Here is a 26,041-nt window from a genome sequence, read left to right as displayed (position 1 = left end):
GTTTATATTCCATGAACAGCCTATAAATTCGACGATAATACACACAAGAAAATTCAGCACGCTTCTCTGTTGAAGGGCCGTACCGGAGGCTCCGGAAGCTTAGAAGGTCTTGATGAATGTGTGAAAAATATGCGACAATTTTCAACCGTTAACAGGCCTCGGTAAATTGTCACTGAAACCTTACAGTAACTGAATTTTTGGAAAATAATATATAATAAATCCTACTTAATATCCCCAAACGTTTTTAAAATTACCTCTGCTTCATGATTGTATGATCGCAGATAAGTCTGTAAACTAACATCTGTAAACTAAGATTAGAATATTGGAAGCCATGGTATTGATATTGGATAGTGGCGGATCCAGGGGGCGAGGGGGGTGCCCCCCCTGGTGTAGTCTTAAGTAGTATAATTTACTTAATTAAATCAAGTTTGCGTTAATTAAACTTGCTCCTAACGCAAGTTTAGTGGATCAACCTATTTTGCCCCCCCCTAAAAAAAAATCGTGGATCCACCCCTGATATTGTATAAGAAAGGCTCTGAAAAACGAGGGTTTTAAAAGGCTGAGAAGATTTGTTAAATGTTTCCCAGAGGAATTGTCTAAGAATAGTTTTAGGTACTAGTTTGACTGATCATATAGTAAACAGTAAGCTGCACAAAAGATATAAGTTGCAGAAAAATTCAGCTCACTGCACAAAAAGAGTAAACTGCACAAAATATTTGTTAGATGTTTTTCAGAGGAATTGTCTAAGGGTGGTTTTAAGGTACTTGTTTGACTGACCGTATAGTAAACAGTAAGCTGCACAAAAATTCAGCTTACTGCACAAAAAGAGTAAGCCACGCCAAAGATTTGTTAAATGTTTTCCAGAGGAGTTGTTTAAGAATAGTTTTAGGTACTGTTGGATTGATCATATAGTAAACAGTAAGCTGCACAAAACATATAAGCAGCACAAAAATTTAGCTCACTACACAAAAAGAGTAAGCTTCACAAAAGATTTGATTGATGTTTTCCAGAGAAATTGTCTAAGGGTGGTTTCAAGGTACTCGTTTGACTGACCGTATAGTAAACAGTAAGCTGCACAAACTTCAGCTTACTGCACAAAAAAAGTAAGCCTTGCCAAAGATTTGTTAAATTTTTCCAAAGGAATTGTCTAAGAATAGTTTAGGTACTAGTTTGACTGATCATATAGTAAACAGTAAGCTACACAAAATATGTAAGCTGCACAAAAATTCAGCTTTCTGCGCAAAAACAGTAAGCTCCACAAAAGATTTATTAGATGTTTTCCAGAGGAATTGTTTAAGGATGGTTTTAAGGTACTCGTTTGACTGACCGCTTAGTAAACACTAAGCTGAAAAACAATGTAAGCTACACAAAAAATCAGCTTACTGCATAAAAACAGTAAGGTGCAGAAAGATTTTTTAAATATATTCCAGAGGAATTGTCTAAGAATAGTCTTAGGTACTAGTTTGATTGATCATGTAGTAAGCAGTAAGCTGCACAAAAAATATAAGCTGCGCAAAAATTCAGCTTACTGCACAAAAAAGTAAGTCGTGCCAAAGATTTGTTAAATGTTTTCCAGTGGAATTGTCTAAGGATAGTTTTAGATACTCATTTGACTGATCGTATAGTAAACAGTAAGCTGAACAAAAATGTAAGCTGCACAAAAATTCAGCTTACTGCACAAAAACAGTAAGCTGCGCCAAAGATTCATAAAATGTTTTCCAGAGGAATTGCCCAAGAATAGTTTAGGTACTAGTTTGACTGACCATATAGTAAACAGTAAGCTGCACAAAACTTATAAGCTGTACAAAGATTCAGCTAACTAAAAAAAAACAGAAAGCTGCACAAAATATTTATTAGATATTTCCAGAGGAATTGTCTAAGGATGGTTTTAAGGTACTCGTATGACTGACCGCATAGTAAACACTAAGCCGAACAAAAAATGTAAGCTGCACAAAAATTCAGCTTACTGCACAAACCCAATAAGTTGCAGATAGATTTGTTAAATGTTTTCTAGAGTAATTGTTGTAAGAATAGTTTTAGGTGCTAGTTTGAGTTATCATGTAGTAAACAGTAAGCTGCACAAAAATGTAAGCTGCACAAAAACTGTAAGCTGCACACAAGACTTGTTAGATGTGTTTCAGAAGAATTGCCTAAGGTTGGTTTTAAGGTACTCGTTTGACTGACCTTATAGTAAACAGAAAGCTGCACAAAAAAATATAAGCTGCGCAAAAATTCAGCTTACTGCACAAAAACAGTAAGTCGTGCCAAAGATTTGTTAGATGTATCCCAGTGGAATTGCCTAAGGATGGTTTTAGATACTCATTTGACTGATTGTATAGTAAACAGTAAGCTGCACAAAAATGTAAGCTGGACAAAAATTCAGCTTACTGCTCAAAAACAGTAAGCCGCGCCAAAGATTTGTTAAATGTTTTCCAGAGGAGTTGTCTAAAAATAGTTTTAAGCACTATTTTCACTGATCATATAGTAAACAGTAAGCTGCACAAAACATGTAAGCTGCACAAAGCTTCAGCTCGCTACAAAAAAACAGTAAGCTGCACAAAAGATTTATTAGATGTTTCCAGAGGAATTATCTAAGGATGGTTTTGAGATTCTCGTATGACTGACCGTATAGTAAACACTAAGCTGCACAAAAAATGTAAGCTGCATAAAGATTCAGCCTATTGCACAAAAACAATAAAGTGCACAAAGATTTGTTAAATGTTTTCCAGAGGAATAGTTTAAGGATAGTTTTATATACTCGTTTGACTGACCGTATTGTAAACAGTAAGCTGCGCAAAGATTCAGCTTACTGCACAAAAACAATAAGGTGCAGAAGGATTTGTTAAATGTTTTCCAAAGGAATTGTCTAAGAACAGTTTTAGGTACTAGTTTGACTGATCATTTAGTAAGCAGTAAGCTACACAAAAAATGTAAGCTGCACAAAGACAGTAATTTGCGCAAAAGACTTGTTAGATGTTTTCCAGAGGAATTGCCTAAGGATGGTTTTAAGGTATTCGTTTGACTGACCGTGTAGTAAACAGTAAGCTTCACAAAAAGTATAAGCTGCGCAAAAGTTCAGCTTACTGGACAAAAACAGCAAGCCGTGCCAAAGATTTGTTAAATGTTTTCCAGAGGAATTGTCTAAAGATATTTTAGGTACTCGTTCGACTGACTGTATTAGTAAACAGTAAAGTGTTCAAAAATGTAACCTGCACAAAAACTCAGCTTACTACACAAAAAATGTAAGCTGCGCAAAAGATTTATTAAACGTTTTTCAGAGGAACTGTTTAAGGATAGTTTTAGATACTCGTTTCACTGACCGTATGGTAAACGGTAAGCTGCACAAAAAAGTTAGCTGCATAAAAATTCAGCTTACTGCACAAAAATAATAAGGTGCACAAAGACTTGTTAAATGTTTTCCAGAGGAACTGTTTAAGGATAGTTATAGATGCTCGTTTGACTGACCGTATAGTAAACAGTAAGGTGCACAAAAAATGCAAGCTGCACAAGATTCAGCTTACTGCAGAAAAACAATGAGGTGGCGAAAGATTTGTTAAACATCTCTCAGAGGTACTGTTTAAGGATAGTTATAGATACTCATTCGACTAACCATATAGTAAACAGTAAGCTGCACAAAAATGTAACCTGCGCACAAATCAGCTTGCTGCACAAAAACAGTAAGCTGCGCAAAAGATTTTTTAAAATATTTTCTAGAATAATTATGTAAGGATAATTTTAGGTACATGCTTGACTGACTGTATAGTAAAGATTAAGCTGCACAAAAGATTTTTTAAATGTTTGCCAGAGGAGGGTATTTTAAGTACTCGTTTGACTGACCGTATATAACCCACAGCTCTAAGAAAGATGAAATTCAATCCCAATTTCTCGGGCTATAATGAAAGAACGGCTAAGATGGCTAGGCTGTGCTTTACAGATGAGGGATGACATATTGCCAAAGCTTGCGTTGTTAAAAATCCATCCAAAGCCAAACGAAAAGTGGTAGTCCCTGAATGTGATGCGAAGAGGTCATAAGAAAGAATTTAAAGGAAATAAGAACTTTGAGAGGTGGGCGAAGAATAAAGCTATAAAGAGATTGGAGCGCAGGAGTAGCTTGCGTGTCTGTGTTGACCTCAGGGGCATGGTGTTGATGCAAGTTGTTTGCAGTTGTAGTAGTACCTTCATATCCCCCCACCCCCAAAAAAATTATATAGCTAGAAAAAACTTTTTAAATTCTTGCAAGAAGAGACTATTGTCCCAGCGTTTTCCTTGGAAAGCCTGTATAGAAAACTGTAAACTTTGAAATCTGTATTGATTTAAACAGTTGAATCTTCTGAATTTGAGTCTCTCAGCTGCTAACTTGGTAAAAAAAAAAATTGTTTTTGTCAAAAATCATTAATTTTAATTATTAATTAGAATTGCTAAAATTTTTTACATAATTTAAATTAAACAAACAAATTAATATAAATTTAATGAAATAATTAATGTGTATTTAATCAAAATAATGAATTTACTATAAATTGTCGCTTTCATTTTCATTTCCTTCACCTTGCAGTAAAAAGATAAAGTCTTATGAAGGTCGTATGTTTTTTTTTCAAGATATGTGAAGCAGAATTCAATCTTGTTAATTGCTATTAGTGCCTTTTTTGTCATATGGGAAAATACACAAAGTTTTATCAAGGCTGTATGTTTCATCATTTTTAAGCAACTGGTATTACTCTGGGTCTATGTTTTTTTTGTAACCTGGTTTCCGTTTAATACCCTTTACCACCCTTTTATGCTGAAAGAATGTGAGGGGGGTTGTTGTTGTACCATTATAGTGTATGCTTCAGATGTGCCCCAGATTTCAATACCAGATCTATGATCGCCGTATATGTTGGTTAAACCGTAGTTATTTTGTTATTAATTAGTTTCGGTTTAACCCTGACTTTCATACCAAACAATCACCAGATTGCGTAGATCGAAGTTGTAATCTTATACCTTGAAACTATAAAACGCCTGCAATCTTAATTCCATCTACCGTGGAATATTCGCGAATTAAGTTTTTCCATTGTTTTGATGTTTCGAAACAGAGCAACGATGTTTCGTTTCAGAAAAATTCCAAATCCTAGTTGGGAACATCCCAACTTTTGAGGAAATTCTAAATTTGCTTGTTTTACAGCATGCTCTGTTCTTTCTTACTTCCTTTTATTTATTTAATCCAAACTTTTTAGGAGAATCTCACATTGCTAGTGTCGTACTGGATTTTCTTCTTAAAAAGAAGAAAAAAAATTGTTGACTTGCATGATGTAAGAAAATCACAGTTGGAGAATATTCCAAATTTTCAGGGAAAATCCAAATTTCTGGTGGTACACTATCCCTGGTTCTTTCTTTCTTAAAAAAAAATATATTTTTGTTGACTTGCATGATGTAGGAAAACCCCACTTGGGTAAAATCCATATTTTCTGGTAAATCCCAAATTACTAGTGTTACACCATCCCTGGTTCAATCTTTCTTTCTTAAAAAAAGTTATTTTGTCGAATTGCATGATGTAGGAAATCCCGGCTGAAAGAATTCCCAACTTTTTATAGAAACCCAATTTGCTAGTGTTACCTTATCAATGGTTCATTCTTTCTTTCTTTCTTTTTAATTTTTTTAATTCCATGATGTAAGAAAATCCGTGTAGAGGAAATTCCATTTCTAGGAAAATTCCAAACTGCTGGTGTTGCACTGTCCATGGTTTTTTTCTTTCTTTTCTTTTTTTTCTTTATTTTGTTGAATGTCATGATGTATGATGCAGCCAGCCTTGATAGCTATTTTACTATATCTTGGTGCTTGCTCTTTTTCTTTAAATATTGCATGCTGGATACTTTTTGTAAACTAGTTATTGTCCTATCCCAAATTATTAATATTTGTTTCTTTCATTATCATTACTTTTTGTCATTTTGCTGGTTTATATATGTCATTATTCATAATTTAGTTTTATATCAAACAGTTCGTGGTAACGAACTGTAAGTAAGGAGCGACCCGGCTCAATGGTAACCAAAACTGTAGAAAACGGAATTTTGATACCAATAGATACATCAAAAGAATCAAATTTTAATATTGATTTCAAATATATAAGTTTCATCAAGTTTAGTCCTACCTATCAAAAGTTACGCGCCTGAGAAAATTTGGCTGATTTTCAAAAAAAGGGGGAAAGACCCCCTAAAATTTATAGAACCCTAATGAAAATCACACCATCATATTCAGCGTATCAGAGAACCCTACTGGGGAGGTTTCAAGCTCCTATCTACAAAAATGTGGAATTTTGCATTTTTTGCCAGAAGAAAGATCACGGATGCGTGTTATGTGTTTGTTTGTTTTTTTCCCCCAGGGTTGATCGTATTGACCCAGTGGTCCTAGAATATCGTGGGAGGGCTCATTCGAACGGAAATTAAAAGTTCTAGTGCCCTTTTTAAGTGACAAAAAAAATAGAGGGTAACTAGGCCTCCCAAGCTAATATTTTCCCAGAGTCAACCGATAAAAATTTTGAGATGGCTATTTTGTTTAGTATGGTCGAAAATATTATAACTATGTCTTTTGGGATGACTTAATCCCCCGAAGTCACCAGGGGGAGGGCTGAAAGTTCTTAACTTTACCCAATTTTAACATATAGTTTTGGTTATTGGGAAGTATCCATACTTTTTCTGCGGGGATTTTTTCTGGTAGTGGGGGGGGGGGAGTGCTGTGGGGGTTCTGTGGGAGGATCTTACCATGTTTTCATGGGAGAAGAGACATTGCTATGAAGGGGGCGCCGGATTTCTCAGCATTTTTTAAATAAAGATCAGAAATTATACATAAAAAAAACAAGTTTTTTAACTGAAAGTAAGGAGCAACATCAAATCTTAAAACGACAGAAAACATTACGTATATGATTGGGTTCATCCCCTAGTCAATACCTCGCTGTTTAAGCCAAAGATTATTTAGTACTTTCATAAGAGCTATTTATTCTAATTAACGGCAATTGTGATTAAGGGGTCATTTAAACCTGCATTAATTCAAAAACGTTCAAAAATTAAATAAAAAAAAAACGAGTTTTTTTAACTGAAAGTAAGGAACGACGTTAAAACTTAAAACGAACAGAAATTATTCCGTATATGAAAGGAGCTGTCCCCTCCTCAATACCGCACTATGTACGCTAAATTTTTAATTTCCCGCATCACAATTCTTTATAAACGATAAAATACTTGTCCATAAAGAGTGAGATAGTGAGGAGGGCCCAGTCCCTACCTCGCACAGACTAATGTATGGTCGTTTTAAGTTACAACTTCGTTTCTTACTGTCAGTTAAAAAAAACTTTTCTTTTTTTATTTAATTCCATACAAAATGTATAAATAACCCTTCCAAAAATTATTTTTATTGTACACTTGACTACCATTGCCATTATATTATATTTAAACTACAAATTTTGGATTTCTTTCTAGATAAAAGAATTGATCAAAACAAAAACAACTTGAAAAGGGAAGTTTAAATCTCGTTAAAACTTTGACTTTTTAATTAAGATAAACATAATTTCTTTAGCAGTAGTGTTGGAGGTCTTAAGGCACTTTTTATTAACAAATGAAATTTTTGGGGGAGGAATTCGGTTTTAGTTTCGTTCAAAATCTTAGCATAAAGAAAAGCTTCGATTTAAGCTTTGATTACGAAGCAAGATTATAAAAGTTATGATTATTAACCAATCATTCTGCGCTGATACAACATGCAGAGGAATTTTTGCTTTTTCAAAAGGTCTCGCTACCGCCTGCGTTCGAATCTTCGGGCAAAGCCCCAAAGCTTCGCGAATCGTAAAGACCAATTGCTGTCGGCTCCATTATTTGTGTGATTTTTAAAAGCTGATCTTCCCAGAAATGAACACAAGGACCGACCTTGGAGACAACCAGTTCGGATTTTGCGAAGGATTGGGCAAGGAAACTGCATACACAACTTTATGGCTATTTCAGATCACCATTGAATGATTAAAAAGAATCTGTATATGTATGCCATTGCGATTTCTAAAGCGTTCAAGTTCGATGAACATTCACATGCTATTCTTTCTCTGCTGAGAAGAAGGATAAATCCTTTTATTTGCGGTCTCCTATGGAATTATTATGGCAATGGGTCTACATAGGTCTGGCTAGGTAGCCAGATTAGCAGTACTTTCGCTCGTCCGAAAGATGTGAAACAGGGCTGTGTATATAGCCCCGCAGAGAAAAGTGTATTTAGCCCGCAGATGACATTATTCTAATATGGAACGGTCTCCAAGTTTTCCAAAATGCAGTTGATGTAGTTTGATCTGGTCTCAATGAGACGGGAATCCAAGTTGACTCATCGAAGACTGAATTTCTTGTTTATGGTTCGTGTCAGTGACCTCCTGTAATTAATAACGATGGCCCGACAACTGTCTCCGCATTGTCTTCTCTGAAATACATAGGTTGGCTCAACTGTTGGCCAAAACACTTAGGGCCTCAGCACTGAATCTATGTTCGTTCTTTTTGGGAATATTTTTTCCAGTTACCGCTTTGGAATCGTAACCGGTCACAGCATACATACTATACAGTAGTGAAAATTCCTATACTATCCATTAAAGATTTTTCACCTTTCTTCATAACTCCGCCCGATTTAATATTTATACTGTGGTAGTAACTGAAGCTATCGCTGTGACACAAAGGAAACTTCTCTTTCTGCGCGCTGTGATGTGTCCCATTTCTGAACCAAATTTTTGCTACTGTTTAATATTTATACTGTGGTGACCGGTACATTTCCAATAGATATGGCGTTTTCGATATTTTTTACAATGGACCAGCTCGTACTCAGATTCTACCAGCGTCGCGAACTTTCAGCATAATTGCACGGTTTAATTGTGTTTTTTACGTAGTTGGAATCTGGAATGTCATTTTTCTGAGTTAATCTGAGTTATTTATTTTTTTCTTGTGACATTTGTGTTGTGAGTTTTTTGTTAGCGCTGTCATTTTTGATCTTTATCTCTAAATGCATTAATTTTTTTTTACAGAGGGTTCAAATAAATTATCGTTATTTTATGATGAAATAAATCAAACCAATATGTTTGGGAGGGGAAGCCGATTAATTTGACCAGCTGGTTGGTTATTTATTTTTTTTTTTTTACCAAGTTTTCTTCCAAGATTGACATCTCGGTCAAAATTTATAGAACTGCCATAAAATTTGCAAAAGCTTCAGCAACATCAGCGGTGAAATCGGTAAAACTATGGCACCTTACGCCGCAATTTTGCAATTTCCATTTATTTCGCTAAACCTATTGCGGCAGGCAGGTGTTCCCCATCCCTACACAGGGAGCATCTGTCTAAATGCGAATTATTCAAGAGTTATTCTTTGACGTTAAAATTTCAGTTGGTTAATATTTACTCAATTTTCGTATGCACGAAAGCTGAAGGCTTATGTGCAATACAAGTATTTTGGCACTTCCATTATTACTAATCACTTTTTGATAATTTTCATATAATTTTCTTGTTCTTAGCTGTTTTGACGACTGTAGAACCCTGGGTTGGGGGCTCCCCTGAAATAAATATTTGCTTACGTGTCCAAATATTAGCATTCTTGACATAACAAAATTCGAAAAGCATTCCAAGACTTTCTTTTGCGCAGACTTTGCGTTGAATGTCCTCTGAAAATTAATCTTCTGGTCAGTAACATTTTAGTACCGTTTTTGCTTATTTGTCAAATTAAAACATTTATTTATGTGTACTGGCAAACTGCAAGATTTCAGTCTTGCTATCGTAAAATGGATGTCTTCGAACTTTTCTAAGGAACAGTTTTTGACCGTTTCCAGGAAACATTCAACTCTCATGATCAGAATTTCCAATGTTGTCAGTTTTCAGTATTCGTTTTTTTTCTTAAATCGTTGCGAACACGCCAAAAGATCATATCCGACATATTGGAGACATTACCAAAACCGTTTGGCAATGTATTTCCAAAGGTGGGATTATTAGGGTAATGCGTGTCAGAGGCATTTCTAAGGGGGGCAGAGAGTGCAATTGCCCCCGGTGTAGGAATTTTTGGGGCGCAAAATTTCAAATAAATAATCTAACGGTTATAATCATTTTATAATTTTGAAATCATATTTTTGTTATATAATAATAGAGGGCGCAGTTGGCATTAAGTCTAAGCAAATTCATCACCATTCCTTGAAAATAAAAGGAAGTAGTCCGAACTACTCAAAGTAGATCAAGTCACGAGAGAGGACTCAATTCAACGGACGGGGTTAGAAGAGCTATAGGTATCGGTCTTGATAAAATAATAGCAGAAACCAATGACCGTTTCTAAAGACTTTCAGATTTGAACACAAATTTTGTGTTTTTGCTAAATACAGAAGAGTTGTTTCAAGATGTCTATTCAAGAATGTTCCCAATTTCAGGATGCCTATTTCAAAATGCCTATTCTTAAAATTACGTATAATTTCAAGAACGTTGATGATCTTAAAGTGAATTGCCTCAAACTTGGTGAAAAATATTGCGGTGGTTTAGATTCTGTTCAGTTGTTCTACGAACTCCAAGACATGAAAAAAATTCGCAAACGTAAGAGTTGCCTATCAAATAATTTGCGACTGCAGCGTCGGTGGTCAGTAATGAGTGGTCGTTTAGTAAACTTAAATTAATACTACCGTACATCTGATCGGCAATGGGCCAGGAGTGACTAAATGATTTAGCGTTGTAGTCCAGTTAAATATGGTTTTGACCTGGCATTTGAGCAATAGAAATGTTTTTGGCACCAGAATGTTCAGAAAATTCGTTCGATAACAAATGGAACATCGGCCAAAATCAGCCTTGTATGGAAAAAAAGGGAAAATCTTGAATTTAAATTTCTGCAATATTTTCTGGTTTAAGACGTTATTTTCTATCAATTTGAGTCCGGGAAGACCGAAAATAATATCAGAATGGAAAATTCGGTCGCTTAGTATCCCATTTCCACCCAAGCAAGGTCGGAGGGTGATGAAAAATCAGAATCTGAATTTGTGCTGTATTTGGTAGATTGAAGGTCATTTCCTGTTATTCTAAGTCCGGGGAGACCGAAAATGACATCAAAATTGAAAAATTTTATCACTTAGTACCCCATTTCTACCCTAGTCGAGGTCAGAAGGGGTAAAAATACATTAAAGATATTATATGATATAACACGTAATTTAAAAATAGGGAAACGGGATATTAAGTGATGGAATTTTCCAATTCTGAAGTCATTTCCGGTCTCCCTGGATTTGAATAACTAGGCAACGACCTTTTAATCTAGAAAAAGTTGCAGAAATTTAAATTTGAGACCTCCCCCCTTTTTCCCCTCTTTTCCCGGAAGAAGGGGGTGTTTCGGCAAAGTTGATTCTGACCGACTTTGAATATGTTATTAAAAAAAAAATTCTGAACATTTTGGTGCCAAAACCATTTCTGTTACTCAAATGCTAAAGTGTGGCTTTTTTTCCATAGTTTTACTAAAGTATTAATGAGCACAAAATTAATGAATTAATGTGTTAATGAGCATAGAATTAATAGAATAGAAATAATGAACGCGAAGAATTAGAAGGAGTCAATTGGAACAAGATAGTTAATAATTTCACAGAGACTAAAGTAAGAAAAGTCAGGTTTAAATAAATATAAATTTTGATACTAAATAAAATTTTGTTGATAAATGATTTTTTTTTAATTTGGCCCGAAAATTTTTGTGAGACATTAGTCAAGATTTTGCCCGGGTGCAAGAGAAGCTAGAACCGCCACTGATGCGTGTTCAGTTCAAACACATTTTTTATCCCTCTGGTATATAGTCACACTGCCCCTCGCATTGACCACAGTTTATAAAAATTAGACAATTATCTCAGAAGTGTGAATACATTGATTACGACCTTTTAGTGTGACATCGATTTTGTGCTATCAGGGAAAAGAGGAGAAAATCTCGAATTGCACAAAATCGATGTTACACATCGATTTTGTGTATCTCTTTTAGGTTGCTTGTAACAAATTACGAACTTTACTTAACAAAAATAATGGATGGTAGAGAAAGATGATAGGGTGTCTTAAATAATTTCATTCCCAATCAGGGGGTATCAATTCACAAAAATATAGAGGGAAAGACGCAAGGACCCCCCCCCTTTAAAATGAAGATGCAAGAGAAGGTATTTTTTACAATCGAAGGGGTGTGTGTGTGTGTGTGTGTTAATTTTTTACAATGAATATACCAAAGAAGTAATTTTTATAATTACCCCCCCACCCACCCCCCTAATTAGTGCCCCTATTAACAATAATTATATGCTGCTAGTCTTGGGAGCAGTTTCGTTTTTGCTGTATATAACGGTTGGACCTTCTTTTGACGGGCTATAAAAAATGTTTTTCTCTAATTCTATCGGGTGGGATGTGACATAGCAGTCTTATAGAAAGTCCCAAATCTTCGGGACATTAACAGTACGCCAAAAGCTATTGTAAGAGCCATATTTTGAGTATCTAAGCCATCTGGACTTTTATTTGAGTTTATATTATACTTGACGATAGAATTTTCAACATGTTAATTATTTATTGCAATGTTGAGAATATCGTCAATTAATTAAAACCTGTCATTGATTTGGCGTTTCTGAGGTCGAAGTTCCTTTTTTCTAAGTAAAAGTAACACCTGGTTTCCATTAGAGAAGTTTCTGAAATAATATTTTACCCATTAAGAAACAACAAAACTTGGAGCAGCAACGACTTCTGCCATCTAGCATTTCTAAAGGGGGTACTGACCAGAACCCATGGGGTGTCATGGATTTTATCGCCTGGCTGGTCATGGATTGTTATCGTTTGATGCGGCTCACGGATAGTGGATGCAGGAAAATCACAAAATGTCAAACAGTTCGTGCTAACGAACTGTAAGTAAGGAGCGACCCGGCTCAATGGTAACAAAAACTCTAGAAAACGGTATTTTGATACAAATAGATACATCAAAAGAATCAGATTTTAATTCTGATTTCAAATATATAAGTTTTATCAAGTTTACTATTACCTATCAAAAGTTACGCTCCTGAGAAAATTTGGCTGATTTTCGAAAAAAGGGGGAAAGACCCCCTAAAAGTTATAGAACCTTAATGATAATCACACCATCATATTCCGCGTATCAGAGAACCCTACTGTAGAGGTTTGAAGCTCCTATCTACAAAAACGTGGAATTTTGCATTTTTTGCCAGAAGAAAGATCACGGATGCGTGTTTATTTGTTTTTTTGTTTTTTATTGTTGTTTTTTTTTCTTTTTCCCAGGGGTGATCGTATCGACCCAGTGGTCCTAGAATATCGTGGGAGGGCTCATTGGAATGGAAATTAAAAGTTCTAGTGCCCTTTTTAAGTGACCAAAAAATGGAGGGCAACTAGGCCCCCTCCCATGCTCATTTTTTTACCAAAGTCCCCCGATCAAAATTTTGAGATAGCCATTTTGTTCAGCATGTTCGAAAATATTGTAAGTATGTCTTTTAGGATGACTTAATATACCAAGGTTCCCGGGGGAGGGCTGAAAGTTTTGAACTTTACCCAATGTTAACATATAGCATTGGTTATTTGGAAGCATACAGACGTTTTCAGGGGAGATTTTTTCTGGTAGTGGGGGGGGGGGGGGGGTTGGTCGAGGTTATGCAGGAGGATCTTTCCATGAAGGAAGTTTTCATGGAGGAAGGGACATTGCTATGAAGGGGACGCCGGGCTTCCCAGCATTATTTAAAAAAAGATCAGAAATTAAATATAAAAAAACAAGTTTTTCAGCTGCAACATCAAAACTTTAAACGAACAGAAAATATTACATATATGATTGGGTTCACCCCCTAGTCAATACCTCGCTCTTTAAGCCAGAGATTTTATAGTACTTTCATAAAAGATATTTATTCTAATTAACGGCCTTTTTGATTAAGCGGTCATTTTTAAAGAATTGGAACAAAATTCGAACTTTAGCATAAAGAGCAAGGTATTGACTAGGGGGCAAACCCCCTAATATGCGTATTAAAAATATATGAATATAGAAGTTCGTTACGTAAGTTAATTGGTAAGTTACGTATATTTATTACTAATAAAAACGTTCGTAAATAAAATTAAATAAGTTTCGAGAAAGCCATTTAACCAAATAAATGTAAATTAATATGCAAATTTTGTTTTAATTATTCATGTACGGTGAGCCAAGATCAAGACCTGCATTTATTCAAAAACGTTCAAAAATTAAATAAAAAAAAACAAGTTTTTTTAACTGAAAGTAAGGAACGACTTTAAAACTTAAAACGAACAAATTATTCCTTATATGAAAGGGGCTGTCCCCTCCTTAACGCCTCGCTCTTTACGCTAAAGTTTGACTTTCTCACAACTCTATTTTTTTTATACAATGAAAAACTTTAGCGTAAAGAGCGAGGCGTTAAGGAGGGGACAGCCCCTTTCATATAAGGAATAATTTCTGTTCGTTTTAAGTTTTAACGTCGTTCCTTACTTTCAGTTAAAAAAAACTTGTTTTTTTTTATTTAATTAACACAGAAACGGTTCACTGCAGTCGTTGAAGCGCAAAATATATTACGAGATATTTAAACAGCAAAGGCATAGGGATAGGCTAATTCGAGTTCTAGAAGCCAAAAACAATATTCGAAGTGCTAACCTGTAATACCCTAGGGCTAAGCCTAATTAGAAATATAGTTCTGATCTTGGTTCACAGAAATTTCCCTGGAAATATCCCCCGAGGCGCTAAGGATTAAAATCTTGGATAAAAAGGCCCTGACCCTCGTGTTCTTTGTTATTAATGGAAATTATTAATGGTTTGTTATTAATGGACCCTCGTGTTGTTTATTAATGGAAAATTTCTGATAAACATGATTAGTTTCTCAGTTACTTACTTGCTCAGCTTACTCAGTAATTTATGGTTCTAAAAGCTCTCAATTCAGAATAACGGACTTGATTTTCAACGGCCCGGTAGGATATTTCAATGCAGCCTTTGAACTGTAGTGACGCTTACACTTTCAGCAAAAAATGGAGCCGTTTTATCAGGCAAAAACGACCGTTTTTGCCTGAAATCGTATCAGTGAGAACCCAGGGTTAGTGTTTGTCCTCACTGCTCAATTAGCATAAGGCCCCTCTCTTTTATCGGAACAATGGTAATAACAAATATCTGTTGGCTCACAGAAACAGAATTGTTAACTTTCAAAGAGTTGTTACAAACAACTCGTATCAAAAGAACAATATACCAATGCAAAATGAACGTTTCTTATAGCCTGTTTATTTAATGCTACTGACATGCTACCTAGCCGTCCCTAGGGTTAGTGGTGCCCGGGGAAAAATTTATTAAAGTGCCCCACTTCCGACTCAAATATAAGCAGCAAAAAAAAAGCCGATTCAAAGTGAAAAATTTGATCAAAGTCGGCAATTCTCCAGCCGCGGCGTCCCCTCGGCTGAGACACCCGAGGCAGGTGACCCCCCCCCCCCAAGGAACGGCTCTGCTAACGGGTATACAATCTTTCATAGCTGCACGAGGCTAATGGGGAATTAGAGGAGAGGGGGATCGGCTCAGTTGGCTCAATGGATCTTGTTGTTATGATGCTGAAGCCTCAATACGTGCATTTTTATTCCCAAAGCTTATAGGATGTCCTCCAGATCAATACGGAAGGGGTGATTTCCCCCTAGCCTCCTTTCATTTTAGGGCCAAGCGCACGACTTGGATCCTAAGGGGTAACCGCTCTCCTTTCGAGTATGAAATAAAAGGTGGGACGGATGGGGACATGCCTCCCTCAGAGCAATAATTGTCCAAAAATCAATCATTGAAAAATAAAAAAAAAACCTTAAGGGGCAAATTAGGCATTCATTATTATTAATTGAGCGGGAAATTTTCGTAAAAAAATAGCATTTCAAAAATCAAAGCAAGTATACAAATGCGATACCAGAACTTTAAAACACAAAAATTGTCCACGGTTATTTCCTAAATAACGCAGTTTCCAAATTTCAATTTTATTCTCTGAGTTTTTTTTCATGTATAATTTCACGCTCAAAATCCACCAACGATTTTCTCCGATGACTTTTCGAATTGCTAGAGTTTCACTAACAATTGTTAGTGACAATTATGGTGAAAACAAGCGTGTAATTTCTTGTTGTTTCAAGTTGTCCGAGTTGCTTCATATACCGATCAAGAACGATATTTATTTATATATCTTGTAATCAAGGTTGTATTTAGGGGAGGGGTTAGAAGGTTTGAATCAGTTTTTTTTTTTTTTATATAATTTTGAAAAAAAAAGTGCTTTTGAAATGTTTCAACCAGCTTTCGAGTCCAACACGTATTGTGGTTTAACACGTGTTTATCAAGTTTAGCACGTATTTCGAGCTTAACACGTGTTTCTGTTCTTGGATTCTTGGAATACACTAATAATATCGGAGCATAAAATTGGGAGTGATTTTATAAGGGCATAAACACTACTTGGAGGCAAGGACAGCGTAGATATTAGTTACATGGCCGTATCCGGGATTTCTGTTTGGGGGGTATTTTTTGGAAGGGGGATTACAAAAACAAAATATAAGAACGCATCAAAAACGTGTTTTGGTGCTTATGCATTGTGCGGGCACCGCGAAAGAAGTCAAGTTTGGTTAATGCTAATAAAATAAAATAGGATGAATATATAATAATTTAGAAACAAATCTGGGCTATATATTTGCACATTAGGGAGGGGGTGGGGGATAATGCAGAGCATATATTAAATATGTAACCTAACCTTATCTAGGTACCTCCCCCCCTAAACCCCAAAAAACAATCGTTTAAATATTGTAAACTCCATGAGAAACAACGCTGTGCAGTCAATTTAGGTCTTGCAAATAGCCGTTTTGCGGGTTTTTTCGGGTGACTGTAGCACTTCCCGTTTGACATTCCACATACAGTATATAGTGCTGCCCGCATAATGCAAAAGTACCCGTGTTTTTATGCATTTATTATGTTTTCACTAGTCGGACAAATATTTCGAGGGGGTGGGGTTGATCCCCCTAACCTCTCCCCTGAATACGGCCTTGATTAGTTATTGTTTTTTTTATTGATTGGTTATTAGTTATATTGCGTTTTGCAAAAGACAGTTTCTGTCATGAGAATGGTACCTCAATAGATTACTGTCATGCACCCTAATCAGCTTCCTGTAACATGTCTCCGATCCCAAGAAAATGGGGAAGCGCTCTGGTGTGTTGAAATCAAACATTTCGTGGTAACGAACTATAAGTAAGGAGCGACCCAGCTCAACAGTAACCAAAACTCTAAAAAACGGAATTTTGATACCAATATATACATCAAAAGAATTAGATTTTTATGCTGATTTCAGATATGTAAGTTCTATTAAGCTTAGTCAAAAGTTACGCGCCTAAGAAAATTGCCTTATTTTCCAAAAAAGAGGGAAACAACCCCTAAAAGTCAAAGAACTGTAATGAAAATCACACCATCAGATTCAGTGTACCAGAGAACACTACTATTGAAGTTTCAAGCTCCTATCTGGAAAAATGTGGAATTTTGTATTTTTTGCCAGAAGAAAGATCACGGATGCGTGTTTATTTATTTTTATTTATTTTTTTCCCAGGGGTGATCGTATCGATCCAGTAGTCCTAGAATATTGGGAGAAGGCTCACTAGAACGGAAATTAAAAGTTCTAGTGCCCTTTTTAAGAGACCAAAAAATGGAGGGCAACTAGGTCCCCTCTGACGCTCATTTTTTCCCGAAGTCACCCAATCAAAATTTTTAGATAGCCATTTTGTTCAGCATAGTCGAAAATTTAATAAATATGTCTTTGAGGATAACTTAATCCGCCACTGTTTCCGGGGAAAGGGCTGCAAGTTATAAACTTTGTCCATTGTTTAAATATAGTATTGGTTATTGGGAAGTATACAGGTGTTTTCAGGAGGAATTTTTTTCTAGTGGGGGGTCGGGGTCGGAGTAGGGGTTACGAGGGAGGATCTTTCCATGGAGGATATTTCCTTGGGGGAAGGAAATATCCCAGCATTATTTAAAAAACGATCAGAAATTAAATAAAAAAACAAGTTTTTTTCAACTGAAAATAAGGAGCAGCATTAAAACTTAAAACGAACAGAAATAGTTACGTATATGAGGGTGTTCGCCCCCTACTCAATACCTCGCTATTTAAGCTACAGTTTTTTAGTAATTTCAAGAGAGCTATCTATTCTAATTACACGGCCTTGTGATTCAGGGGTTTGTGATTCGAACGAAACTCGAATTTCAGCGTAAAGAGCGAGGTATTGACTAGGGAACGAACTCCCTAATATACGTAATAAAAACATACGAATATAGAAATTTGTTACGTAAGTTAATTCGTAATTTACGTCAGAACAAAATTTCGAGAAAGCCAATTAGCCAAAAAAAGTAAAATTAATATGCAAATTTTTTTAATTATTCATGTCCGGTGAGCCAAAATCAAAGCTGCATTAATTCAAAAACGTTCAGAAATTAACTAAAAAAACAAGTTTTTTTAACTGAAAGTAAGGAGCGACAATAAAACTAAAAACGAACAGAAATTATTCCGTATATAAAAGGGGCTGTCCCCTCCTCAACGCCTCGCTCTTTACGCTAAAGTTTGACTCTGTCTCACAACTTTATTTTTTAAAACAATAAAGTTTAAAACAATAAAGAGGGCTGAGTCTCAGCCCTCTGGTAACTTTGGAAAAAAATGAGCCTGGGAGGGGGCCTAGTTGCTCTCCATTTTTTTGGTCACTTAAAAAGGACACTAGAACTTTTAATTTCCGTTCCAATGAGCCCTCCCACGACATTCTGTGGATCGTATCGACCCACTGGGTCGATACCCCTGGAGAAAAAAAAACAATCTTTCTTCTGGCAAAAAATGCTAAGTTCCACATTTTTGTAGATAGGTGCTTGAAACCTCTACAGTAGGGTTCTCTGATACGCTGAATATGATGGTGTGATTTTCATTAAGGTTCTATTACTCTTAGGGGGTCTTTCCCCCTTTTTTCTAAAATCAGCCAAATTTTTTCAGGCGCGTAAATTTTTATGGGCAGGACTAAACTTGATGAAATGTATATATTTGAAATCAGAATTAAAATCTGATTCTTTTGATGTATCTATTGGTATCAAAATTCCGTTTTCTACAGTTTTGGTTACCATTGAGCCGGGTCGCTCCTTACTTACAGTTCGTTTCCACGAACTGTTTGAAAAAACAAAATTCACAGCTTCTGATGATGCATGTCTCATTAAAACTTTTATATCCATTTTCTGTACAAAGTGGGGGAAGTTTTTTAAGCGGGGGAAGAGTTTTTTTCTAAGATTTCCCGGAAAGTAGGTGTCGGATTTTAGTTTTCTGTCGTTTATTTGTATCTCTTATCCGAGCTTGGGACCTTTGGGAGCCGACCAATTAATTCTAAATAGGTCTGCCACATAAACTAAAAAGATTATAATGGACGAGATAGGAGTAGAAGGGGGGGGGGGGTACCAGCCCGAACAGGGCTCCTTAGATGGGCATAGCCTCCCAAGGGAGAACACGCGGTTAATGGGGTCAATGACCTAAATTTCCAAAGGTGTTGATGTTGTTGTTGTTGTAAGTGCACGCTCTAGGCAAATGTTATGAGTTTCCCGGAAATAGAAAACAGCATTTGTTGTTGTTTTGGACATGTACATGCTCGATGCAAATGTTATGATCCAGAAATAGTATTTCTTGTTGTTGCTCGATGCAAATGTTATGATCCAGAAATAGTATTTCTTGTTGTTGCTCTAGGCAAATGTTATGAGTTTCCAGAAATTTGGAACACCTGTGCTGTTGACCTCAATTCCCCTATCGTGAATCAATAATTCCCCTTAGAAACAACAAATTAATTCCCCTTTCTTGACAGATCAATCAACCAATGACATCATCTGTCAGACTTTAAAAATTTTCGCCTAGAAACGATTCTCCAGGAATAGATCCAAGTCATTAATGTCTTTGTCTCGGAAACAGTTCTACTGGTCGAACTCCAAAAGATATTAATAAACATTGCCATGGAAACAATTCTCCAAGAAACATCTTAGCGATGAATTGTTTTAGCGCGGGAATCAAGTTTCTTATTAATCTGAAATGCCTCAGCGCAGAGATGCCAAAAACAAAAGGAACACGCTGAAATTACGTTTAGTGATTATTTTGGCGAAACTGTTTTAGACAAGTTATGGAATTATTTGGGCGAAACAGTTAGAGACATTTTAAAAGATGATTTTAAAGATGATTTTAGAAGATAATTTGAGGGTAAAACTCTGTGGTCCTTATAATACACAAGTTCCATTTGAACAATGTTGTGAGGTCCCCTACCCCAACCCCAATGGGTTCCGATCCCTCCCCCCTTTGGCCGCCCAAAGGGGCCCCTCCCCCTCCATCTCCTCACTCCTCCTCCCCTTCCCCTCCCCTTCTCCCCCTCCCCTCCCCTCCCCTCCTCCTCCTCCTCCTCCTCCCTCCTCCTCCTCCCCTCCCCTCCTCCCCTCCCCTTCCCTCCCCCATTTTTTATACTTTTTTTGTGCATTGAGACACAGAACGACCCCCCCCCCCCGCCCCCCTCCAAAGGTCTGATTTTTCAAAGTTCATTTTGAATTTCCTTCGTTGAAATGCAAGAGTTGGAATGTTTCAGTAGTGTTTTACCTTGTCACAGTTACATTTACTTGATTTTTCAAAGTTCATTTTGAATTTCTTTCGTTGAAATGCAAGAGTTGGAATATTTCAGTAGTGTTTGGTTGTGGTTTACCTTGTCGCAGTTACATTTTCTTGATTTTTCAAATTTCATTTTGAATTTCTTTCATTGAAATGCAAGAGTTGGAATATTTCAGTAGTGTTTGGTTTACCTTGTCACAGTTACATTTTCTTGATTTTTCAAAGTTAATTTTGAATTTCATTCATTGAAATGCAAGAGTTGGAATATTTCAGTAGTGTTTGGTTGTGGTTTACCTTGTCACTGTTAAATTTTCCTGATTTTTCAAAGTTCATGTTGAATTTCTTTTGTTGAAAAGCAAGAGTTGGAATATTTCAGTAGTGTGTAGTTGTATTTTACCTTGTCACAGTTACATTTTCTTGATCTTTAAAAGTTCATTTTGAATTTCCTTCGTTGAAATGCAAGAGTTGGAATATTTCAGTAGTGTTTGGTTGTGGTTTACCTTGTAACAGTTAAATTTTCTTAATTTTTCAAAGTTCATTTTTAATTTCTTTCGTTGAAATGCAAGAGTTAGAATATTTCGGTAGTGTTTCGTTGTTGTTTACCTTGTCACGGTTACATTTTCTTGATTTTTCAAATTTCATTTTGAATTTCTTTCGTTGAAATGAAAGAGTTGGAATATTTCAGTAGTGTTTGGTTGTGGTTTACCTTGTCACAGTTACATTTTCTTGATTTTTCAATGTTCTTTTGAATTTATTTAGTTGTAATGCAAGATGTGGAATATGTAAGTAGGGTTAGGGTGTGGTTTACCTTGTCACAGTTACATTTTCTTAATTTTTCAAAGTTCATTTTGAATTTCTTTCGTTGAAATGCAAGAGTTGGAATATTTCAGTAGTGTTTCGTTGTGGTATACCTTGTCACAGTTACATTCTATTGATTTTTAAAAGTTCATTTTAAATTTATTTCATTGAAATGCAAGAGTTGTAATATTCCACTAGTCTTTGGTAGTGGTTTACCTTGTCACAGGTACATTTTTTAGATTTTTCAAAGTTCATTTTGAATTTTTTTTGTTGAAATGCATGAGTTGTAATGTTTCAGTAGTGCGTGGGTGTGGTTTACCTTGTCACAGTTACATTTTCTGGATTTTTCAAAGTTAATTTTGAATTTTCTTCGTTGAAATGCAAGAGTTGGAATATTTCAGTAGTGTTTGGTTGTGGTTTACCGTGTCATAGTTACATTTTATTGATTTTTCAAAGTTCATTTCGAATTTCTTTCGTTTATATGAAAGATTTGGAATATTTCAGTAGTGGTTGGTTGTGGTGTTCCTTGTCACAGTTACATTTTCTTGATTTTTCAAAGTTAATTTTGAATTTCATTTCTTGAAATGCAAGAGTTGGAATATTTCAGTAGTGTTTTGTTGTGGTTTTCAGTCTCAAAGTTACATTTTCTTGATTCTTCAAAGTTCATTTAGAATTTTTTCTGTTTTAATGAAAGTGTTGGAATATTTCAGTAGTGTTTGGTTGTGGTTTAACTTGTCACTTTTAAATTTTCCTTATTTTTATATGTTAATTTTTAATTTATTTAGTTTTATTGCAATATTTTGAATATTTCAGTAGTTGTTTTGTTTTGTTCAAATTGTCACAGTTACTTTTTCTTTATTTTTCAAAGTTGATTTTGAAATTCTTTCGTTGAAATGCAAGAGTTGGATAATTTCTGTAGGGTATGGTTGTTGTTTACCTTGTAATGGTTGTATTTTCTTAATTTTTCAAAGTTCATTTTTAATTTATTTCGTTGAAATGCATGAGTTGGATTATTTCAGTTGTGTTTCGTTGTGGTCTACCTTGTCACAGTTACATTTTCTTGATTTTTCAAAGTTCATTTTGAATTTCTTTCGTTGAAATGCAAGATTTGGAATATTTCAGTAGCGTTTGGTAGTGGTTTACCTTGTCGCAGTTACATTTTATTGATTTTTCAAAGTTCATTTTGAATTTTTTTCATTGAAATGCAAGAGTTGGAATATTTCAGTAGTGTTTGGTTGTGGTTTACCTTGTCACAGTTACATTTTCTTGATTTTTCAAAGTTTATTTTGAATTTCTTTCTTTGAAATGCAATAGTTGGAATATTTTAGTAGTGTTTAGTTGTGGTTTACGTGTCAAAGTTATATTTTCTAGATTTTTCAAAGTTCATTTATAATTTATTTCGTTGAAATGCAAGAGTTGTAATGTTTACGTAGGTTTTGGGTGTTGTTTACATTAGCACACGTATATTATCCGTTTTTTTAAAATGTAATTTTGTATTTATGTTCGTTGATAAGCTAGTGTTTGATAATTTCAGTCTGGTCTGGTCGTGGTTTCCATTTTAACAGTTACATTTTCATGAAATTTAGAATGTCATTTCGAATTTATTTCGTTGAAAAGCACTAGTTGGAATATTTAATTATTGTTTGGTTGTGGTTGACCGTGGCATGGTAACATTTTCATGATTTTTCTAAGTTCATTTGAATTTCTTTCGTTGAAATTCAAGATTTTAAATACTTCAGTAGTCTTTTGTTGTGGTTTACCATGTCATATTTACATTCTCTTTATTTTTCAATGTTCCTTTTGAAATTCTGTAGTTGAAATGCATGAGTTGGAATATTTCATTAGTGTTTTATTGTTGGTAAACGTGTCACAGTTACATTTTCTTGAGTTTTCAAACTTCATTTTGAAATTATTTTGTTGAAATCCAAGAGTTCGATTATTTCAGTTGTTTTTGGTTGTGTTTTACCTTATCAGGGTTGAATTTTCTTAATTTTTAAAACTTCATTTTGAATTTCTTTACTTGAAATGGAAGAGTTGGAATATTTAAGTTGTGTTTCGGTGTGGTTTACCTTGTCACAGTTACATTTTCTTGATTTTTAAAAGTTCATTTTGAATTTCTTTCGTTGAAATGCAAGAGTTGGAATATTTCAGTAGTGTTTCGTTGTGGTTTACCTTGTCACAGTTACATTATCTTGATTTTTCAAAGTTCATTTTGAATTTCTTTTATTGAAATGCAAGAGTTGGAATATTTCAGAAGTGTATCGTTGTTGTTTACCTTGTCACAGTTACATTTTCTTGATTTTTCAAAGTTCATTTTGAATTTCCTTTGTTTTAAAGAAAGTTGGAATATTTCAGTAGTGTGTTGTTTCAGTTTACCTTGTCACAGTTATTTTTTCTTTATCTTTAATAGTTCATTTTGAATTTCCTTTGTTGAAATGCAATAATTTGAATATTTCAGTAGTGTTTGGTTGTGGTTTACCTTGTCAAAGTTACATTTTCTTAATTTTTCAAAGTTCATTTTTAATTTCTTTCGTTGAAATGCAAGAGTTAGAATATTTCAGTAGTGTTTCTTTGTGGTTTACCTTGTCACAGGTACATTGTCATGATTTTTCATAGTTCATTTCGAATTTCTATCTTGGAAATGTAAGAGTTGGAATATTTCAGTAGTGTTAGGTTGTGGTTTACCTTGTCACAGTTACATTTTCTTGATTTTTAAAAGTTCTTTTCAATTTTTGTAGTTGAAATGCAACAGTTGGAATATTTAAGAAGTGCTTGGTTGTGGTTTACCTTGTCACACTTACATTTTCTTTATTATTTAAATTTAATTTTGAATTTCCATAGTTAAAAATCTAGAGTTGTACTTTTTCAGTTGTTTTTCGTTGTGGTTTACCTTGTCACAGTTATATTTTCTTGTTTTTTCATAGTTCATTTGACTTTCCTTAGCTTCAATCCAAAAGTTGTAATATTTCACTAGTCTTTGGTAGTGGTTTACCTTGTCACATGTACATTATCTTTATTTTTCAAAGTTAATTATTAATTTTTTTTGTTGAAATGCATGAGTTGGAATATTTCAGTAGTGTTTGGTTGTGGTTTACCGTGTCACACTTACTTTTTATTGATTTTTCAAAGTTCATTTTGAATTTCCTTCGTTGAAATGCAAGAGTTGGAATATTTCAGTAGTGTTTGGTTGTGGTTTACCCTGTCATAGTTACATTTTCTTGATTTTTCAAAGTTCATTTTGAATTTCTTTCGTTGAAATGCAAGAGTTGGAATATTTCAGTAGTGTTTGGTTGTGGTTTACCTTGTCACAGCTACATTTTCTGGATTTTTCAAAGTTCATTTTGAATTTCCTTTGTTAAAATGGAAGAGTTAGAATATTTCAGTAGTGTTTGTTTGTGGTTTACAGTCTCACATTGACATATTCTAGATTCTTCAAAGTTAATGTAAAATTTCTTACGTCTATATTCAAGAGTTTTAATATTTAAGTCGTGTTTGTTTGTGTTTTACCGTGTCATAATTACATTCTCTTGATTTTTCAATGTTCATTTTGAATTTCTTTAGTTGAATATAAAGATTTGGAATATTTCAGTAGTGTTTGGTTGTGGTTAACCTTGTCAGAGTTACATTCTCTTGATTTTTCAATGTTCATTTTGAACTTCTTTCGTTGAAATGCAAGAGTTTGATTATTTCTGTAGTGTATGGTTGTGGTTTACCTTATCTGGATTGCATTTTCTTTATTTTTTAAAGTTAATTTTGAATTTCTTTCGTTGAAATGCAAGAGTTGGAATATTTCAGTTGTGTCTCCGTGTGGTTTAACTTGCCACAGTTACATTTTCTTCATTTTTCAAAGTTTATTTTGAATTTCTTTCATTGTAATGCAAGAGTTGGAATATTTCAGTAGCGTTTGTTAGGGGTCTAACTTTTCACGGTTATAATTTTTGGATTTTTAAAACTTAATTTTGAACTTTTTTAATTGAAATGCAAGAGTTTGACTATTTCAGCAAAGTTTTGTTATGGTTTACAGTGTCACAGTTACATTTTCTTTATTTTTCAATTTTCATTTCTATTTTCTATAGTTGAAATTCAATAGTTTGAATATTTCTGCAGTGTTTAATACTTGTTTACCGTATCGAAGTTACATTTTGTTGATTTTCAATTTTAATTTCGAATTTATTTCGTTGAAATGCATGAGTTGCAAAGTTTCAGTAAGGTTTGGGTCTGGTTTACCTTATCAAAGTTACAATTCCCGGATTTTTCGAACTTCATTTTGTATTTTTTTTCGTTTAATATAAAGAGTTGGAATATTTAAGTCTTGTTTGGTCGTTTTTTCCAATTTCACAGTTAAATTTTCATGATATTTAAAAGTTAATTTTTAATTTATTTAGTTTAAAATAAATAGTTGGAATATTTCATTATTGTGTGTTTTTGGTTAACCTTGTCACAGTAACATTCTCTTTATTATTCAAGGTTCATTTGTATTTCTTTCGTTGAAATTCAAGACTTGGAATACTTCAGTAGTCTTTGGTTTTGGTTTACCCTTTCAATGTTACATTGCCTTGATTTTTCACAATTCATTTTGAATTTCTTTCTTTGACATGAATGAGTTGGAATATTTCAGTAGTGTTTGGTTGTGGTTCACCTTGT

The 26,041-nt window shown here is 34.6% G+C and overlaps 1 protein-coding gene across 1 annotated transcript in view; it reads left to right on the top strand.

Moving 5' to 3' along the window:
- The first annotated feature begins 10,357 nt into the window (after window positions 1-10,357).
- The window catches only part of LOC148944118 (uncharacterized), a 131,494-nt gene continuing 115,810 nt past the window's right edge, over window positions 10,358-26,041 (top strand). Inside the window, exon 1 of the mRNA XM_089099831.1 lies at window positions 10,358-10,547. Coding sequence (XP_088955957.1) covers window positions 10,358-10,547 — 190 coding nt within the window. The remainder of the gene's footprint in view (window positions 10,548-26,041) is intronic.

Source organism: Artemia sp. Qi Xiang Cuo, chromosome 14 (assembly GCF_049724085.1).
Source record: "Artemia sp. Qi Xiang Cuo chromosome 14, ASM4972408v1, whole genome shotgun sequence".
Classification (NCBI taxonomy): Eukaryota; Metazoa; Arthropoda; class Branchiopoda; order Anostraca; family Artemiidae; genus Artemia; species Artemia sp. Qi Xiang Cuo.
The sequence above is the reverse complement of the archived record's forward strand: the minus strand, read 5'-3'. Positions and strand labels throughout refer to the sequence as shown.